The sequence below is a fragment of the Gobius niger genome (genome assembly GCF_951799975.1).
Source record: "Gobius niger genome assembly, chromosome: 7".
NCBI lineage: Eukaryota > Metazoa > Chordata > Actinopteri > Gobiiformes > Gobiidae > Gobius > Gobius niger.
Genome location: NC_136858.1, coordinates 34,034,389 through 34,053,458, shown reverse-complemented (window position 1 = coordinate 34,053,458; position 19,070 = coordinate 34,034,389). Strand labels below are relative to the sequence as shown.

The 19,070-nt window shown below is 40.5% G+C and overlaps 1 protein-coding gene across 1 annotated transcript in view; it reads left to right on the top strand.

The window, feature by feature from the left end:
• cfap46 (cilia and flagella associated protein 46) overlaps window positions 1-19,070 on the top strand; it is a 79,309-nt gene that overhangs the window by 4,536 nt on the left and 55,703 nt on the right. The window contains exons 3-18 of the mRNA XM_079560002.1: window positions 31-162; window positions 424-488; window positions 2,074-2,238; window positions 2,967-3,090; window positions 4,708-4,802; window positions 6,143-6,280; window positions 6,469-6,568; window positions 7,856-7,954; window positions 8,358-8,548; window positions 9,956-10,181; window positions 10,869-10,983; window positions 12,762-12,888; window positions 13,413-13,567; window positions 13,945-14,042; window positions 16,541-16,653; window positions 18,421-18,633. Coding sequence (XP_079416128.1) covers window positions 31-162; window positions 424-488; window positions 2,074-2,238; window positions 2,967-3,090; window positions 4,708-4,802; window positions 6,143-6,280; window positions 6,469-6,568; window positions 7,856-7,954; window positions 8,358-8,548; window positions 9,956-10,181; window positions 10,869-10,983; window positions 12,762-12,888; window positions 13,413-13,567; window positions 13,945-14,042; window positions 16,541-16,653; window positions 18,421-18,633 — 2,156 coding nt within the window. The remainder of the gene's footprint in view (window positions 1-30; window positions 163-423; window positions 489-2,073; window positions 2,239-2,966; window positions 3,091-4,707; window positions 4,803-6,142; window positions 6,281-6,468; window positions 6,569-7,855; window positions 7,955-8,357; window positions 8,549-9,955; window positions 10,182-10,868; window positions 10,984-12,761; window positions 12,889-13,412; window positions 13,568-13,944; window positions 14,043-16,540; window positions 16,654-18,420; window positions 18,634-19,070) is intronic.

Here is a 19,070-nt window from a genome sequence, read left to right as displayed (position 1 = left end):
GCGGCCCGTGTTTTGCTCTCTCTGTTTCAGCTCGGATGTGTGGAGATAAGCAAACCGTGTCTAAAGATGTACTTTGAAGGGAGTCCGCCAGCGAATCAATTTCTGTGTCGAGCCTACCTCTGCCAAGGCCAGCTCGTGTGTCCGCCGGCCTCTGGGAGTGTGGTGAGGACACAGAATTGGACACATCTCCTCAAGGGGCCGTGTGTGTGTACACGTTTAGATACACACACCATTACTGCAGGGGATACAGTGCGCTGCATTTATTACCACTATAAATAGCAGTTTTGCCGCTTTTGTAAACAAGATGCTGACTGTTTTCGTCCAAACTGTGCTTCGGACTTGAGCATATTTTGCGTTCAAACTCCTCTTTGTTCTTTGTTTTTGTGTCAACTCTTCCTTTTCATTTTTTTTTCACTGTTTCAGGAGGACGTCGAGAAGGCTGTGGACTACTTGCTCAAAGCAATTGAAGTTGCGAAGCATGAACCAAGGTGCGTAACCTTTTTCTTAACGTGTCTGGATTTGTTTGTTTTTTCAGCGTTAGAAATGTTCGAGTAATTCATGTTATGTGTGTTACATTGTCTCTGAAGTCGTTCAGGAAACACTATTGTGGCAAAGTGCACATGTAGCAGCAAGCTGAAGTATTTATATTGAGTCGACAAGTGCGAGAGGGCTAAGTTCGAGCGCTTCTGTGTGAAATACAAAGAACATTGTTTGAAATACAGCATCTGTTTTCACACTTCACCATAACCTCTTATTAAGCCGCTGACCTCCACTCGAACTTCATGCCTTAACAAGGATTGGTGTTAAAGCTCACGGGCAAGAATAAAGTGGGAATAATAGAAAGCCGTGTTTGTAATTTACTTTTCCAAGTCAAGTGTGAAAAGTCTTAGCTTCGAATCCCTACTTTAATGAACCCATAACTTGTCAATATAAGGTCAAAATGAGTATCGCAATTAAAACCAAAGAGAGTGCACACAGCTAATGCACCCATCACAGACTAATGCTTAACATGCTCTCTGGTGAATAAATTAGCGCCCATTTTAGCTCAATTTTCAGGAAAAACAGAGCAATATATTCATAAATATGACTTATTTCACACAGGGAGGTTTCATCAGACAACTCTCTCGAGGCCCATATGATGACGGTTAATACATGTTCATTTGCAATTCACAGTGGTGAAGCACAGGAGTTGTGCTGAGAAAGTGCCGCCTGTTCCGTGTACATAATGTAAATAATTCAGTGTTCAATGTTTACTTCTTCAGTGTGCAGTTGTAGATATTTGGTTTGAGTGACTGGGGGCTGTAGTTTACGAGTGGAAGACAGTCCTAGATTCAGTAGTTTGTCATTTTGTTCCATTTTGTTCATGCAGCTGACAGTCTGCAAGCCATGGAAAACCGGGCCATTTGCAAGAAGTAAATTGAAAAGAAATCCAGGAGAAGGGAAAAGAAAGATTTACTTTATTCTTTTTGACAATGCACAATACACATGAATATGAACCTGAGGCAGAAGAGATGTGATAAATAATGATGTAGTCAGGATACTATTTGGTTGTGAAATAGAGGTGCTATATTTGCAATGTGTTAGGTGTTTAAAGCAATTAAGTTCATGGAGATCTTAAAAGGAACAGGCCACTGTTTTTCCATACTGAGATATTCTTACCTGAGAGTAGACGAGTTGATACATACCTGTCTGGTCTGTGTGCATGCCCATGGAAGAGCTTTGTGACTTATAACTTCACCCCATTTGGAGCTATAGGAATATACTGGGAGAGGCCAAATGCTTACAACAGCTTTGGTCTTTTTGCATGACTGAGGGCACACACAAAGACCAGATAGGTATGTATAAACCCGTCTAAGCTCAGGTAAGAACATATCTCAGTATGGAAAAACGGTGAACTATGCCTTCAACATTACAAAATCTTTCTAATCAAGGTTTGTTGAGCCTTTTCCGAATGCAAAGTAACTTGATTAAAACCATGTAATGGACGTGTAACACTTGTGGCACATTAGATTAGCTGCAATGTAAATCCACCTTTGTAATTTCACACTCACTGAACGCCTTTTGTTTGTACAGACTCCATTGTCTTGTCTTCAACGCCTCAGTGCTGTATGTCCACACGGTGCGGCCCTCGCTGCAGAAGGGGAGGAGTGCACGCCTCGTCCCCTCTCTGAGGCAGGTGCTTCAAAGTCTGGAGGAGCTGAACGACCCGGACCACGACTGGAGGGCCCAGCTCATGATGTAAACCAAGACAAACTCATCTTTTACCGATGTATCAGTTATGTTTTTTTCATTCTGTGAAAAACAAATGAATGCTTTCCACTTAACTCAAATTAGTTTTCATTCCATCCATCCATCCGTCAAAGTCTAAACTCCATTCCGGTGAGCACTTGCTTTACCAACATTGAAAGCATACAAAAGGCTGAAACCGAAGCACAGCGTATAATTCACTCCTAATTCATTTGTTGGGGCTTCGCAGTTAATTGACTGTCTCATTCTCAGCTGTAGAGTGGAGAATCTGTTTTAATGCAATCTGCCTTATCGTGTTCTCCCATGGCGCTATGAGCATAAGTGTTACTTTTATCGCTTTCATAATGCGGGACTCGTGTACAGCCTATAATGTCAGCGATACGGCGCAGGCATTAATTAGAGGGCGTCTGGCATGACACACATTCTTTGAGTCGGTTCCATATATATCACAGGAAAAAATGCCTTCAATGGAAAAGCTGCAGAGCACTGTGGCCCTTATAAAAATGAGCTCTCAATGACTGACATACATAAACAGACTGTAAAACATTACACGCGTGTTTGACATTAATGGAATATAATCTTAGACACAAGCAAAGACCTACTCACAGCTCTTTGGAGACTTCATTTTAAAGCTTTGATTGGGGGTAGAAATATTCAGTAAGGTGATGGGCTGCTATATATGATTGTACTGGAATAACTTCATTATCTTAACTCCAAAGGCAACTTCTCAAATGCTACATCGACGCTGGAGAGATGGAGGAAGCTGTAACGTTCGCCAAAGCCACACAAGAATTTGTAAAATCCCACACAGCTCATCTCTTTCCTGAACTATTTAGTCTGTTGGTAAGTATGTAGTATGTTTATTATAAGATACGATAGATTCATTTCATTTCTTCCATTTTATTTGTTTATTTCATTCAAAAGGGATGTCATACAATCACAATAAAACCACCAAGCCAACACAGTATGAATGAAATGGAGCAGAGGAGAAGAACATGTCTTATAATATCTGCCCCTTTTGTTACTTCACATTCACTTTACTTCACTTACTTCACTTTACCGTTGTCCTTTGGAAAACGGTTTGTATATATGTCTACATACATATATTTACTGTCTTATATATAATTTATAAATATATATATATAATATTACAATATGTAAAATACAGAACCTTCGTATTCATGAGTGTTTACAAATGGTCAAAAAGAAACAAACCATCGTATTAATGTTTGTTCAAATCAAATATCCCACATTATTCATGTCCAAGTACTTCATACTTCTTTAACATTGTAGCTTTTATATGTTTTTTGAACTCCAGGAGAGATTCTGACTTTTTCACTGCTTTCTGAAGTTTATTCCATAAACTGATTCCTGTCACTGTAACAGTTAGTTCCATTGCTTTAGAATTGAACCTGGGTTTATTTCTTGGATGTTCACTGGCAATATATTTCCATTTGCTTTATACAAAACCTGAAGGATATTGTAGTCTACTATACTAGATTGATCTCATAATGATCTCAACAATCAAAAAAGGACAGGATAATGTGCAAACAAGTAATAGTAAATCAGGGTAGCTTAATGAATAATAAAGAACTCTGACAAACAAAACAAAAAAAGCTTTACAGTACGGTCTATATATTCACAAAAATGAAACAAGACATTCTTATATTTATTTAAGGGTTGTTTTCATTGAAAACCTGTTCCACTCTCAGCCTATGTTATAATTTATGTTTTTACCCTGACTACATTTTTTTTAATAACAGGCAGTTCATGAGTGTATTAATGCTCCTGGATTTGCCCTGTGAACCGAATCCTCTCTGCAAATCTAATCTCAAAAATACCTGTCAGAAAAACATGTTATTAGATATTCTTTCAAATCCTTCAACCTTAACTATGTCCAAAAGCACTTTCTTCAGACAAGTGCATTGTGAAACTCTCGGCGAGGGCTTGACAGTTAAACTGAGATCACAACCTCATTAGCCGAGAAGGATATAAAACATGTAGAAATGGCTTGAATTATACAAGGAAATGTAAGCGATAATGAGAGGGTTGGAGATACAGTATTTCAAAAGTTTAATTTCTGACTTTTTGATGGCTCTGTACTGAATAACATAAAGTAGCACCATGAAGGCAAAGTTATTAATTAAGCTAGAAGGAAATTGTTTGAAAGAAAGGATGAAAAAGTTTATACACACAAAAGAAGCTCCAAAATCCATTTACAGGTTTGATATTGAAGTTTGATATTGAAGTAGAAAAACAAGTTTAAACTAAGATCGAAATTTGCACCTGGTTTTGTGTGTAATGGTCTTACTTTTAACTATTGACAGCTCCGTTTATAGCTCAGTTGTTTTAATTAAGCTCCCGTTCCCCAAAGCACTTCGCTGCTTGCATCTTTGAGTTTTAATTGGAAGGCTTTAGTGCTAAGACACTTAATTTTCTAACTTTGTTGTTTTGTTTCAGATACAACACAAGCTGTCAGACTCTGATGTCTTGCTTCAGATGAGCCAACAGTCTCCCACTTTAACGGCAATTTTTAAGCTGGAGGAATTTAAGATGTAAGACAGGCTTCTGCTCGATTCATTTGAATCTGTCATTCCAGCTCTGTAATTGTCAAAACGGTTACAAAAATATATTTTTTTCACAGCCCTGGCAGCCAATTTGATACCCATAAACGTAGCACAGAGTCAACTCTACCTTTTCAAACTACCTTTGATTGGCCACGGCGTTTTGGATCTTTCTTTTGATTGATTTCTGCATTTTGAAATGATACCTGCTCCATTTGGGAGCACATATCATTTTACTTTGTGCCTTCAGAGCACACATCTACCAAAACATTGGCTTGATTCTGCTGTAAAAGACAAGATGCTTCATGTAGATTTTCTAGTTCAGTTTAACCACTGTCTCATAATATTTTTGTATCCCACAATTAGTAAAAAAAAAAAAAAATGCCACAATTAGTAAAAATAATGCCACAATGATGCATTGATAGGATAAGATCGGTATCAAATGACTTGGAATCACAATGGCAGCCTTCAGTAATCTCGTGCCTCCATTTGATCGATTAGCAGGTGTTCAGAAATGCTTGGAATTGCATGTAATTCTTGTATTAGTTTATGTTCATATTTTAGTCTACTCTGAAATATCAAGGATCGTCCTAAATTATTGGATCTCAATGGTAATTGGAGATGCCAATTCCACACATATAAAGCAATCAAATGCTTCTTTAATTGGACCGATTAATACCACAATTGGGTACGATATTTAATATGCTGCATCTAAAAATGTCATCCGAGTTTTCATCCACCATCTTAACTTCACTCACTTTACTCGCTTGTACTTTCTGAGACCAATATTGTAGCAGTTCCCAAAAAAAAAAGGTATTTCACAGGGTTCCCAGCACATTCACACTTATTGCCATGTTTTCATGTATAGCATGTGGATTGCTGTCGCTTTCGCCCGTAGCATATTTTGCGAGCTAACATGGAAAGCTGAGCAGCACACATTAAACCGAGGTTAGTGGGCCAGTTTCTCCAGGCGTCCCGCTAATCTCATGGCATGCGGATTTCCCGAGCTGCCTGTGTGCATGCCCCTCTAGTCAGCGTGTGCAATAGAACCCTCCATTCCCCCACCCCCGTCTCTCTGCGGGCCTGTACTCAGCATGTCAAAACTCCTCACGGCTTTTTAGATTAGCAATAAACGTCAACACTGTGACTCATACAAGATTATTTTGCCTAGACTCTATCCCCGGTTTGGTGTGTAGACTATGTTAGTGGCGAACTGAAACTGTTGATATAACAGTTATAATGGTACAATGACAAGCGCACAGATCTATAATAAAACTATGGATCGGGTGACAACAGTTCCCATTTCCAAGTCTTTCTATCTTGTTTTACAGGTTAGTGAGCGTCAATGTCGATGAGCTAAAAGAGGAGGATTCTGCCAAGCTCCAAGACATTTTCGATTTGCTCGTTCCAACCAAAGAGCCCACGTCTCTCGCAGAATCCAACCCACAACCTTTGCCTCCAGCTGAAAGGTGCGTAACCCGGAGTGACCCGATGCAGTCTCCGGCGTGATGAGATTACCTGTGTCCGCCTGTTCTTAATTCTTAAACCTCCCACCACCATAAAGCCACATATGAATTCCCGCGGGCAGTACATAGCTTGGATTACCGCACTGAAGGCTTGTGAATTGTATAAATTATGTTTTATCTGGGATTTGCAGAGTTGCCTTCCTTCTGGAGTTGGCTCTGCTGGCCTTGCAAACCAAGCATCAGAAAGTGGCTGCCGACTGTCTGAAAGAGCTAAAGATGGCGAAAGAAGCTGTGAGTGTCCGATATTCTGCTTAAAGCTCTGCGAAGGGGTGCCTCGATCTTGTTGTGCGCGTCATTAAAACATGTAAATTTATGCTTGCGGTATGACACCCTGAGTTAAGTAGCTTTGTAAAAAAAATCCAAGGTCACAGGAGTTAATTCTTATCCGCAAAGCACGCACTTCATATTGGTTTGTCACCAAAAAATATGCACACAGTAATATCAACTGTAGCCTGAAATGACACCGCAACATTGCTAGTAGCATGAATGATCCGCTCATCTTTGCTTTACAAGTTATTCGTTTCTTGTCCGATTTTACACATTTAATATTGAGATCCATGCAAATTGGACATTATTAGCAAGATTAGCTACATGAGATTGGCAAGTTTATCTTGTTACCCTTTGGCCAGACAGAGAATTGCTGTGATAGTGACCTCAAAATCATTATTTTCTATCTTGGATGGGGAGTGAACATTTTGTTATGGGGGTCTGCTCAGTTGTTAAAGGAATAGGCCACCGTTTTTACATACTAAGATATGTTCTTACCTAACCTTAGTCGAGTTAATATATACCCGTCTGGTCTTTGTCCGTGCGCTCTGTCACGCAAACGGAGCACATACGCAGCCTCTCCCACATGTCATATAGCTCCAAAAAAGCTCCCGATAGAAGCTACCAAGCTCTTCCACGTGTTCCCTATTTAAATAAAGTTATGTGAAGTGTTTTCATGCGAAGTATATTTTCACAGAAATGTAACATATCGATTTTATAAGCAGATAAAAAGGGGTACTATATTGTGAGGCGTAATGATACGAGGAGCACAGCGTCCGCGCAGTAACTCCTAAAGACTTCCCCCCGCTCACTTCCGTCAATAGAAGCTGCGTTACTTATATTAACTCGGCTAAGGTTAGGTAAGAACATATCTTAGTATGTAAAAAACGGTGGCCTATTCCTTTAATACTGAATTATGCATTACGAGCCGAAACTTTCAACAAAACCTGTGCTGTCTAGATTCTTTTTACTCGGCACATTCTACACTAGATTCTGAAAAGAAAGTGCTGTTACTTCCAGGTTTCAAAGGGCATCATTAAATCTACACCCCCACACACACAAACACAACAGCAAAACTATTTATTTTTAGTTGATTATGACATTTTCAGTACTTTTTATTTACACCAGAAACTTTGGACATTTCAAACCTCAGACACAATCTACTAGTGTGAAACAATGCTTGTCTCTCCTATCTGAAGAACTCTGAAGAAGCGTTGTCTGCTGTAATCACTTGTGTGTTTGTCTCTCTAGAGCACCGGCCAAAAGATCATAATGGAATGTATCAGCTGCGAAATCGGCCTCCTGAAGAAAGAGGCCAAGATGAATGAGTACTCCAAAGGCGGCGTGGAGGTGCTTAGTCACACGTGGAAATTATCGGCTCTGCTCCCTTCGGCTCCGACATGTAACAATGCAGACTGTGGCCTCTCTGGCACAGCCTTGATTAACTGTTCGATAAAATTATCTTTAAGCTCATGCCTCAAGGAAAAGCTAATCTATCTCAATGCTCTTCATCATTAAGTGGAAACTTTTAATTATCTAATTATTATTCCATTCAGAAGTTTTCGCTTTGACAAAACTCACGCAGCACTCAGCAGCACATCACATTTGGGTTTTAAAATTGTACTTGTCGCATTTAGGCATTGGCACGGCGCGCGGACCCATAATTCAATCCAAGCGTGCGTGCCAAGTGATTGAAGTGTTGCCTCTTCAGAATTACACAAAATATGCTCAATCTGGGCTCGTTATCCCACAGGCGCGGCTCAGGGAAATCGGCAGGCTGGATCAGTGGCTCCTAAACGCGAGACGAGCGGCGGACCCTCAGGCCACGCAGGCGGTGTGCGCTTCTCAGTGGAGACTCTGCCTGCCGCTTCTGCAGCACAACCTCCGGAAAAGCATCAGAACTGCTCTGCTCCGGGTGGCGCAGGCGCTGGAGGACATACAGAGGTGTGTAGCCTACGACTGCGATGGACTGGGATACACTGACTGGTATGACTGTGTATGACTAAGGGCTATCGGGTTCCATGAAGGCTATCGGGTTGCTACTTGATACTTGACATAATAAGAGTTTTGGACACCACAAAAAAAATCACTATGAATTTGAATGTAATCTAGCCCCAAGCTAAAAGGCCATGACCTAAAATTGAGTTGCTCTTTTTTCAACTCTGAGTATAATTATCTGTTTATTTTGTTGTGTGATATGCAAATGAATGGCCAGCGACGTCAACAGGCAGCACAAACACAAATAGGTTACATAAACAACTTGTTACGTCGGTTCCATCTTAGCAGTACACAAGTGCTGATTATGATGCTGCAATTTTCATTTTCTAACCAAAGCAGAAACCACTCGGCTGTAAATGGGTCATAACAAAAATAACGCCGCCTTTGTTTTGATTCCCAAACACAAGGCGATGGTCTTTTTTGTTAAAACACAACGGACACAAATGAATCGATTTCCAGCGGAATAACACAATCTGCATCACTTCTGGTGGCGGAGCAGAAATGCTTGTTAAAATTCTGCGGCTATTGTTGGGAAAGAAAATAGTATTTTGCTGCTGTTTGCCTTCATTAGTAGTGATGATCATGTTTTAGGACCCGAGCTTCATGGAAACATGAGCAAAGGGATCTTTTTATATAACACAGCAGCCAAGAAATTGAATTTGGGTTTAAACAAGTGTAGAGAGGACTATAGACACAACTTAACTTAAACTACCACTCTTTTAAAGGGACTAAATGCAAGTTCGGCATTTTTATACTCATTACTGCCACCTCAGGTCTTACGCGTAACTGCAGCTTCTAGCTTGTGCATGACGGCACTTCAGACCCGAAGTAACACCTTTTTGAGTGGCAGTGCAGGATTTTAGAGGCAGTTGTGGTAAACAGGTCTGAGCTCATTCTACACATTAGGGCATTGCTGGAACATGTAGGGGAGGAAAATACTACATTTTAACATTTTTAAAGTCCGTATTGTCCCTTTGAGGCTGCACAATTGGAAGTTATTAAGGCAGTACAAAAAACAACGGAATAGTCTCAATTGGGTTCCATGCATAACCTGCTTACGCCGTAGTTTGGGCCTCTTTAAAGATGTTGTTCAAATGTTGGTGGTCCTGGACATGTTTATACAGTGGAATGAAATCTTTATTCAATGGCAAGACTTGTCGCATATATTTTCAAATGTGTGCAACCATGTCACTTAAAACGTATTTACCGTTCCCTAAAGAGAAGGCACCAGTCTTTCAACAAAGGAGAGTTATTTTATGAAAGATGTGAATTACAATATTTGAGTGAGAAACGCTCGGCCTTTTTGCGAGACAGTGTCTTACATCATGCCTTATGTGTTATGCATTTTCGCAGCCTGCTGCTGGAGACGCGCTGTCAGGTCCACTCTGAGCTGGCGCTGATTGAGGAGGAAGAGGGCCGCCTGGAGGCTGCTCTGAATCACCTTCATAAAGCTCTGCAGCTGAATCCGAACGGGGCGCTGCGAGAACGCCTGTCATCGGCGGCTCGACTCCTCCAGCTCAGAGCCCTGCACCGCACCCCCGCCCGGCCCGAGGATAAGGCCGCCACGCTTATGCAGCAGGTTTTAGCCTTTCTCCGTCACACTCAAATACTGTGTTTAATCCAAGTGCAAAACCCACTTACAAAGCGCTATCACAGCAAATGTCTAGCAGCGCACAAAAGAAATAGATCCCACAGTGCAACTATATGAAATGACAGGTCTAATACGCTTTTATAATAATAATAATAATAAATTTTATTTATAATGCACTTTACATTTGACACCAAATCTCAAAGTGCTACAATGGACAGCATAGTTAAAAACAAAACATTCTAAAATACAACACAACATATATTAAAAGACAGGACTAAAAAACGAAAGCATTAGCTGTTAAAAATAAGCTTTTATGCATCATTTTCAGCTATTTTAAAACTGTTTTCATTTTTACTAAATGCGTATTTGTCACACTCTTTGATGGGGACAATTCAAACCGATTGCCTTCTAGCATAATTACCTAAATCACATATTAAGATGAAAACAATGAATTCCGGACCTCCAATAATGTAGATTAGGGCTGCTCACATATGGAAAATAAAATGATCAAAATGACTCTGGAGGCTGATGAACTGTTGGATCTGATCATTTATATTAGAGCCATGGTAAATTATACTATATTCATTAATTAAGTGTGCAACAAATGATTACTACAAGAGCAGAAGTTTTGCCTTGCCCCATCTCAGCAAAACATTAACACTTTGCTCTTTTTAGGTCAAGGACATGCCAGATGACAACGCAGACAGTCGGCCCCTGCTTGTCGCTGTGGGTCTCCTTTTGGCTCCCGATGATTTTCAAATAGTTTTAGATGCCGATGACGCTCCCAAAGGTATGCTATTACTACAATGCTAGTTTATACGGATTCATTGATAATAAGACACACAAATAGAAATCAGTTCCATTGAACTCACGGTTCAAAATGTTCACAACATTTATTGTCTTTGTTGGGAAATTTGTCCTGCATTTTAAGCCATCCTTTCCTGCCACTAAGGCAACCTCTCGGCAGAAACCAGAAGCCTATCTCTAGATCTTGTAGGTCCATGGTTAGGAGTAGCTGGAGTAATAACTTATTGGACTTGCTTGGAACAATGGGGGAAACCCAGTTAGACACTATGAGAACATGCCACCTCTGCACCCAGAGGCACCTCGCACAGTCTGGGAATAAAACCCGGGACCTTTTCATCCACCTGCTGCCAAAAAGGAGCATAAAAAGAGTATAAATGATTATCAGTGTCCAAATACACAGTTCAATTTTGACATATATTCAAAAAGAAATGCTATTCTATCTTTTATAAACCTCTGAAATTGACATTCCACTTGGCTGAATTAAACTTAAATTGAAAGGCAAAATTGGGTTCTACATTAGACCAGCTGAGAACCATGGCTCTACAGGCATAATGTTACAGGTGCCCAACAGTATCATTTCCACTGTGCTTTTAACGGTTTAAGTATTTAAGTGCACATTTTATTTTTTAATGAAAACAAAGCCTTGTAGCCAACGAGAGCCTGCTTCCTTCAGAGAGCGCACCTGCAAGCTGCACTTTGCTGTAATTGTGTAATGAGTTGCCGTCTCAGTGAATCACGCAATGATTAAAGTTAAATTGAATGCCAGGGTGGGAAATTACTATGCCGTGCCATGTATACGTACATTCCCTAGACCCCCACATCTGTGCAAGGGGGGACCTTCTTAGTGCCAGCGGTAAAATAGTTGCGTAATACAGCGCGATTTCTCTGGAGAGATGACCGTACCCGCGGTGAGGCTGGCGGTGCGCACTCAAACGTGGAGCAGAAGGGCGACAGTCTTTGATCTTAAACTCATTCTAGCTCCTCGGTTCACAGCTCCGCATCAGCATTCAGCAGCCCTAATGACCCAGGGACGAACGCGCCGCTCCCAGCCGGGGCGCAGGGCTGCTACTCGAGGCTCGAGTTCAAAACGAGAAGTCCCTGGGGGTTTTTGTTTTTGTCCGTAAAGCTCAAGTGGTCCCCGCAGCCAAACACTTCAAAGATTTAACTATGAAAAAAAGCCTAATTAAGTAAAAAGCAGAAAATAAATTAGTCAGAGAGGCATTTGCATCTTTAGCAAAGAGATGAGGGATGGTCTGTGAAGGAATGGGTTAAGCGCTCGCCCATCAATCAAATAATAACAGGATGTGTCACGTTTAGTTTAAAAAAAGATTGATCTGGTTGTGTAAAACTCTGCATTAGGGTTTCTCCTTTGAGACCCTTCCTCTCATTTTCTCCCCTTTCTTGGCATAGACCACCAAGTATAGAATCAAAGACTGATCAACTTTCAATTGTAATACTCAAAGTTAACAAAGCAGCACATACTACAAACACCAAATTCCAGTCTTGAACCTCACAACGTTCTGAAGGTTTTCTTTGCAGATTATGCAGATTTTTTCAGTAATAACTACCGGGAGTTTATCCAAGACAAAATAAGATCCATCGTATAATTCAAACAAACAAACAAAAAACATTTAAACCCGGCTCAATCTATAAATATGATTTTGTCCCTGAAATTATTCATTATTTAAAATATGTTAAACTTGCAAATCATTTCCCCTTTTTTCATTATTATGCTTTTATTTAATTTATTTAATTGTCTAGTTGCCTTTGATACTGTTGGCTCTGGACCTGCTGCAGAGCTCAGTGCAAAGGCTCAGCATCACTTCTGCTCTGTCCAAATGATCCACAAACACCTGGGTCAACAGGAGGACTCCGACCACGTTGAAAGGTTTGTCTCTTGTCACAGTTATAATTTGTACTGGTAGTGTGTAGCATATTCTATCCATGAACTACTTCTGTTCTGTTATCCAGCTATTTCAAACGTTTCTTAATAATATATTTCAGCCTCTGGGCTGCCCAGAATCACTTTTGGCAAACCCTCAACTATACAAAGCCATGCGGAATGTATTACCTCTTGCTTTAGTGAGCTTTAGATACACACTGCTACATGCTTATTGTTTTGTTCCCAAGCGCCATTATTGGAAAATTAAGACTCTTGGTGCATTGAAGTCACTCATTTATTTTCTACAGTTATGTTGATTAGTTCTATAAAGGCAAATGTCCAACCTGACAAAAATAACATTCTTATTTTAATAGCCATGTCATCAAAACTAGCACCCTCGAAAAAACATATTATTTATGCTCTGCAAACAAACACAATGTCCTTGCCCTGACACTCACCCATGTCCACCTCCAGACAATATTTTCTCCATGTTATTGTGTCCTTTTCTGGTTTGGCGGCGCTTGGTGCAGACTAAGACTTTGGGCTGCGCTGGCTAAGACTGCGAGAAAGCAGGAAGAGTGGGATGTGTGCCGAGCGGCGTGCCGATTCTGCCTGCTTTATGACGACGGGAGATGGAAGCTGTCCAAAGCAAACAGTGAGAAGATGAAGGATCCTGAGGCGCAGGGTACGGAAATAAACACTTCCCTAGAAATAAATAAAGTGCCCGATAATTATATTAATCACATGTCAACGTAGGCTTGTAGGAAAACACTGGTTATTTTCGGATTCTGAAATAGACGGGGCGAGAGTCAGTATTCCTATTGCAGTTATTTGGCATTCGTGAGAAATCCAATATGAAAGAAAGATTCATATTAATGTGTCAAATACTCCTTTATATTTTACATAGACAACTTTTCCTACCCTCTCTCTAATAAATAATGTGGATGAATCATCAAACCCAGTATTATCCCCATCTAAAATATGAGACGATTTTGTGTAAATTTAATGTTCTTAAATAATTGCTTTTGCTCATTCTGTTTACATATTTAATTTTCATTACAGACTGCGCTTCAAAAGGAGGCAGCCCAGTGCAGAATACTGAAGAATGCAACAGAGACCTGCTCCGGCTCTTGGTGGAAATCCATTTTATCAACGCTGAGGTGGGCTATTTTACATTCCCATCATTGGACAAAATGATTAGATACTAAATGTATACTAAATGTGGCTTATAGGGTTGAAGTCAAACCACAATGAGAGTTTTTAGTCCCCAAAGCTTTGTTTTTGATGCTAATACAGAGTGTCACTCTCACAGTGGGAAAGGAAAAGGCGCTCAGACACCACAATCTTCTGCCAAGGTCCCATAGTCGTATAATCCAATCAGTCTTATCTTACAATGTTAGAGCAAACACAAGCATCTGTTTTTTTTTTTCTCTGCTGGAAACGCTCCAAAATGGAATGGTTTTGTCCTTGAAAATGCCCTACGCTGTCAACAAGTAATATAAAATGTGTTTTTGTACTTCCTGTGTTGGAATACTAATATGGCTCAATATAGCAAACATTATATCCGCTCTAACAATACCCATGTCTACTTTAGTCTTCCTCATGCGCTCATTCCTGGATTTGCCTATTTCATGAACAAAGAGAAACTTAACATTTCTGAGAGGTTAAGCTTTAATTTTGTTTTTGACTTACATCCGTCTCACATACAACTTTGCCTACTTACCACAGTCACAGAAAAAAGTCTCCACAAAGAAAGGTCACACACTCTAATATTTGGTTAGACTGCCTTTTTTTTTAATACAGCACACAATTTGCTGTGGCATTGTTTCAATAAGTTTCAGCAATGTCAAAGGATCCAGTGTTGCATTCATTTTTCACCAAGATCTTGTATTGATGATGGGAGAGTGTGACCACTGCACAAAGCCTTCTCCAGAACATCCCGAAGATTCTCAATGGGGTGAAGATCTGGACTCTGTGGCGGCCAAATCTACGTGTGAAAATGATCTCAAGCTCCCTGATCCACTTTTTCACAATGGATCCTGGCATTTTCATCTTGGAATATGACTGTGCTATCAGGGAAGAAGAAATCCATTGATGGAATAACCTGGTCGTTCAGGATGTTCGGGAAGATATAGATTCAGCTGATCTAATTCTTTGGGCACATAATGTTGCTGAACCTGGACCTGACCAACTGCAGCAACCGCAGATCATAACAGCTAGTTAAAACCAGGTGGCCCCTTTTTGGGGGTCAGAGGGTGTACACGATGGCTTTATGTTTACTTACTGTATTTGCAGCACATCACCTAACAAAAAGGTGATGGTGATTTGGTTCGATTTTTGTCTGTATCTTTGGGTTTTCAGGTTTCCCAACCACCCAAAACCTTCCCCAATCCTCCATCTTGGTGCTCCTTACCATGGTCCAGAGAAATCTGTTTCATTCTGAACAGAAGGACAGCGTTGCTCCAAACAAGGTGGTCATCTTGAATGTGCGCACTGCAGCTGTTGCGCTATGTGCCTGTGCCACAAGATGGAGCCGCTTATTAAAAAAAGAGGTCATTGAGTTGTGGTTTATTGCAAGCAGTACTAAGACCGCTGTTATCGTTTTTGCAGCCTCTTATCTTTTCCCCATTTACATGGCGCTGCCTCATTTTCTTCTTTTAGCATTTGAGGCTTTTAGAAGTTCTCACAGATCACACTAAAAACTTTATTTATCCCACCATGAGTTAAACACTGTCAGTGTCCTTCCGATGTCCCAAGAGAAAGAGATGTCCAGCCGGTCCCTCTGTGGCGCAGGTCTGCACACGGCCGAAATGCAATCCAAACAAAAGCACATGTTCACCCTCACTCTCCCACAACCCCATCTCCTTGCCCTCGCCCCTTCCCGGCTGCGGAAAGAGTCGGTTGGAGGAAAGAGGTTGCTCTACATAATATCGCCACAGGCCATGTGTGTCTATCCAGCCCACACAGCCCACTTAATACGCCCCGTCTGGAGCTGGAAGAAGTGTACGCTTTAGTCTGCGTTTAGAAACACATAATCAGACCCTCAAAGTTCGGGACAGAGACAGCTTTATACTTTAAGAATCTCCATATACCGTAAATGACTGTCAAAATGTTGTATAGGCCCACAAAGATGTGTTCTGGGATTTGAATAAGAGGTAGAAGTTGACTTGGTTGTAGTCATAAATGTGTTTGCCTTGTTTTTGAGCTGTAACCCAGCTCCCATCATGCCCCAAGCTTCAACGACTAAAGTCCAGAGAGGTCCAGTATAAAACAGACAGCACTTTGAAGGAGGCAAAGGCAACGACTCACAGCACCCATGACAGACTTTCACCCCTCTGTCCCTCCCTCAGTTTCTTTCCTTCTTTGAATCAATGATATCATTTCTTTATGAATATGATCATAGCTAATAATATTCTAAGACTCTTGTGAAGGGAAGGATTCTTTTGTCTCGGCTTCATTGTCGACCAGTGAAAATAAAGTCATCACCAGCCATTTTCCCCTTCTTTGATCAGCCAAAACTGGGCTTTAAAAGGCTCTTGAGACGCTGACACGACCACAGCGGGAGGCCTTCTTTTCTGCTTGCATTATAGAGTTGTCACAACAGAAGTCACCCACACTGTTATCACCAGAATACGATGCTTTTTCTCTTCTTTTTCAGGCTGTTGTCCAAAAACTGCACAGAGAAGGAGTGCAACTGAATGTTCGCCCTGTCCCTCCTTCTGTAAAAGAGCAGCGTCTGTCTGAAGATGATGCTGATTGGATAGTTTACAGGTAAAAAATACTTTTGCTTAATATCTGTCTTGGTGCCTTATATCCGGTTGCCTGTTTTCAGATTCGTTAATTTCAGGACAAAGTTCATATGTTGTGAAAGGTCGTGGTTAGAAAACGACTAAATGTGTTGTAACTGCAAGATTCATCGCAATCAAGCTGAAATTGCTCAAAGGCTCCAAGAGTTAATTTAATGTAAAATTCCACTCTCTATGGGGTCTTATCATGCATAAAAACTTCTAATCTTGTTCTTTAGGCATTTTCATATGATTTATTAGTACAGCAGTGCATAATTCAGCCTCCCCACAAATGAAATAATAATTCCATTACTCATTAAAAAGCAAAACAACACACAGTTAAATATTATTTCCTCAGTCATTTATCCTTGTTGCACATTATAGAATATCGACTAGAAGGAAGGATACAAAAGTACACAAAACTTTATATTTGCTTAGCTCACAAAATAGCTGGTTCGCCATCCATAAGGTAACAACTTTGCAAAAATCTGCAAAGTAATTAGATTTATGCAGTGATGCTCTCGCCAGAGTGCAAGAGGCTAAAAATATGCACGAAAAAGACTTGATGATGATGAAGTTTGACTGAAGAAAACGGGGCTTTGCCGTACTTTGTAACTGATATACACAAAGTTGACACCACCTTTGCCGACCTTTTCCGAAGTGTAGCTCGCGCGGCACCTCCCACTGTTTTAAATGCGCGGGACTGAAAACAATAACGTCGTTTCAGCAAGTGGTGACATTATCTCAAGTGAAAGCTACTGCTGCGCATCCAGGTGCTTAGACAAATGTGTGTTGAACGCCTCATTACGAATAACCTTCACAACATCTTTAAGGGGTTCCTCCGCCTCCTGCTGCCGAGTGCATGAGGGAAAAAGCATACATTAACTATTTTCTGTGCTTACTTTTCAAAATGCCCTGCGTTAAAGGAAAATAAGGAGGCTTTTCGGGACAATTTTATGGTAATGGCCTCTTTTTGAGCTTTTAACCATGTTATAACGTTCCCTCGTGAAAACCAAAGAGGTAAAAATGCATGTTTTTAGCATTCCTGCCTTTCTTATTCAGTGTGTCTCTTTCTTAACAAGCTGGTGCAACTGTTTTAAGGTCCAGGCACCATTCCTGTTCATATACTTATTAGACAGAGATTGTTTTCTTGCTTATATAGTTTTAGCTGGTAAAGATAAATATAGGACCCTAGTGCAGCCCCGCTGTTCCACTCCTGAAAGGTTTATTTGAGAAAAGTAAACAACAACATCTGTGGGACTATAATGAACACCTTAAAGGGACTATAGGGAGTTTAAAAATGTTATAGAAACCTAAAATCCTGCACTGTCACTCAAAATTTGTTAATTCGGGTCCGAAGTGCCGTCATGCACAAGCTTAATATAGAAGCTGCAGTTACGCATGAGACCTGAGGTGGCAGTAGTGAGTATAAAATGACAAACTTGCATCTTGCCCCTTTAACCTCATTTCAATCCAAATGATCTGCCAGTACTTACAAGTGTATTTTTCTTATCCTGTTATTTCTAAACCATTTTCGAAGGTAGGATAAAACATATTCAATACTCAAATAAACCAAGTCTACTAAGTACATAAGGTATACATTTAAATTAGGCTTGATTTTATACATTCATGTCATTTTACGTCAAGCCTAAAGTAGACATTGTTTTTTGCAGTGTTTCTATCAATGTTCAATGTTCTTTGCCAACTCCAACTTTTGATTTCCCACATCAGCTTTTTTGTCTGTTTCTTGCAGAGATTGGATCGTGTCTCTGTCGGCCTACGCCTCCTCCGGCTTCTTGCGCGCGGCCGAGCTCGGGGCAGAGATCTCTGAGCCGTGGGTGGTTGCAAACGCTGCCATTTACCTGTGGAACTACAACCAGCACTTACTCTCACAGAGGCAGTACCCACTCCTCCTGCCCACCTTCAGGCCTGTGGTGGACCTCATGCAGAAGATACAGTACACTGGGTAGGCTGCGCTGCCTCTCAAAATACTACAACTCTTTGGACTTTTTGTTCCTGTCTCAGAATAGGCTGGAGGGTACAAACAACCAAAAATAACGAAAATATCTTCCTGTTTTCTTCAGTTTCATGGAATTGTTCAAGGAAAGCACAATTTCCCCAAAGTGCCATTAAATAGTTACAATAGCATTTTTTTTTTTTATTTGAAGTACCTTTATCCACTCAATAGGCATTTGAAGTGATTTGAAATATCTACAGTGAGATAGGGCCACTGTTTTGCCTAGAAGTTCCTTTTCTTTTTCAAGTAACATGTTATGAAAACAGTTCATAATCAGTCACTTAGCTTGAACCAATGCTGGGTCTGAAGAAGCACCACAAATACAAAATATTTGTTCATTGATTTTATAGAGGTGCTATAACATTGTTCGACTGCACAAAAGCATA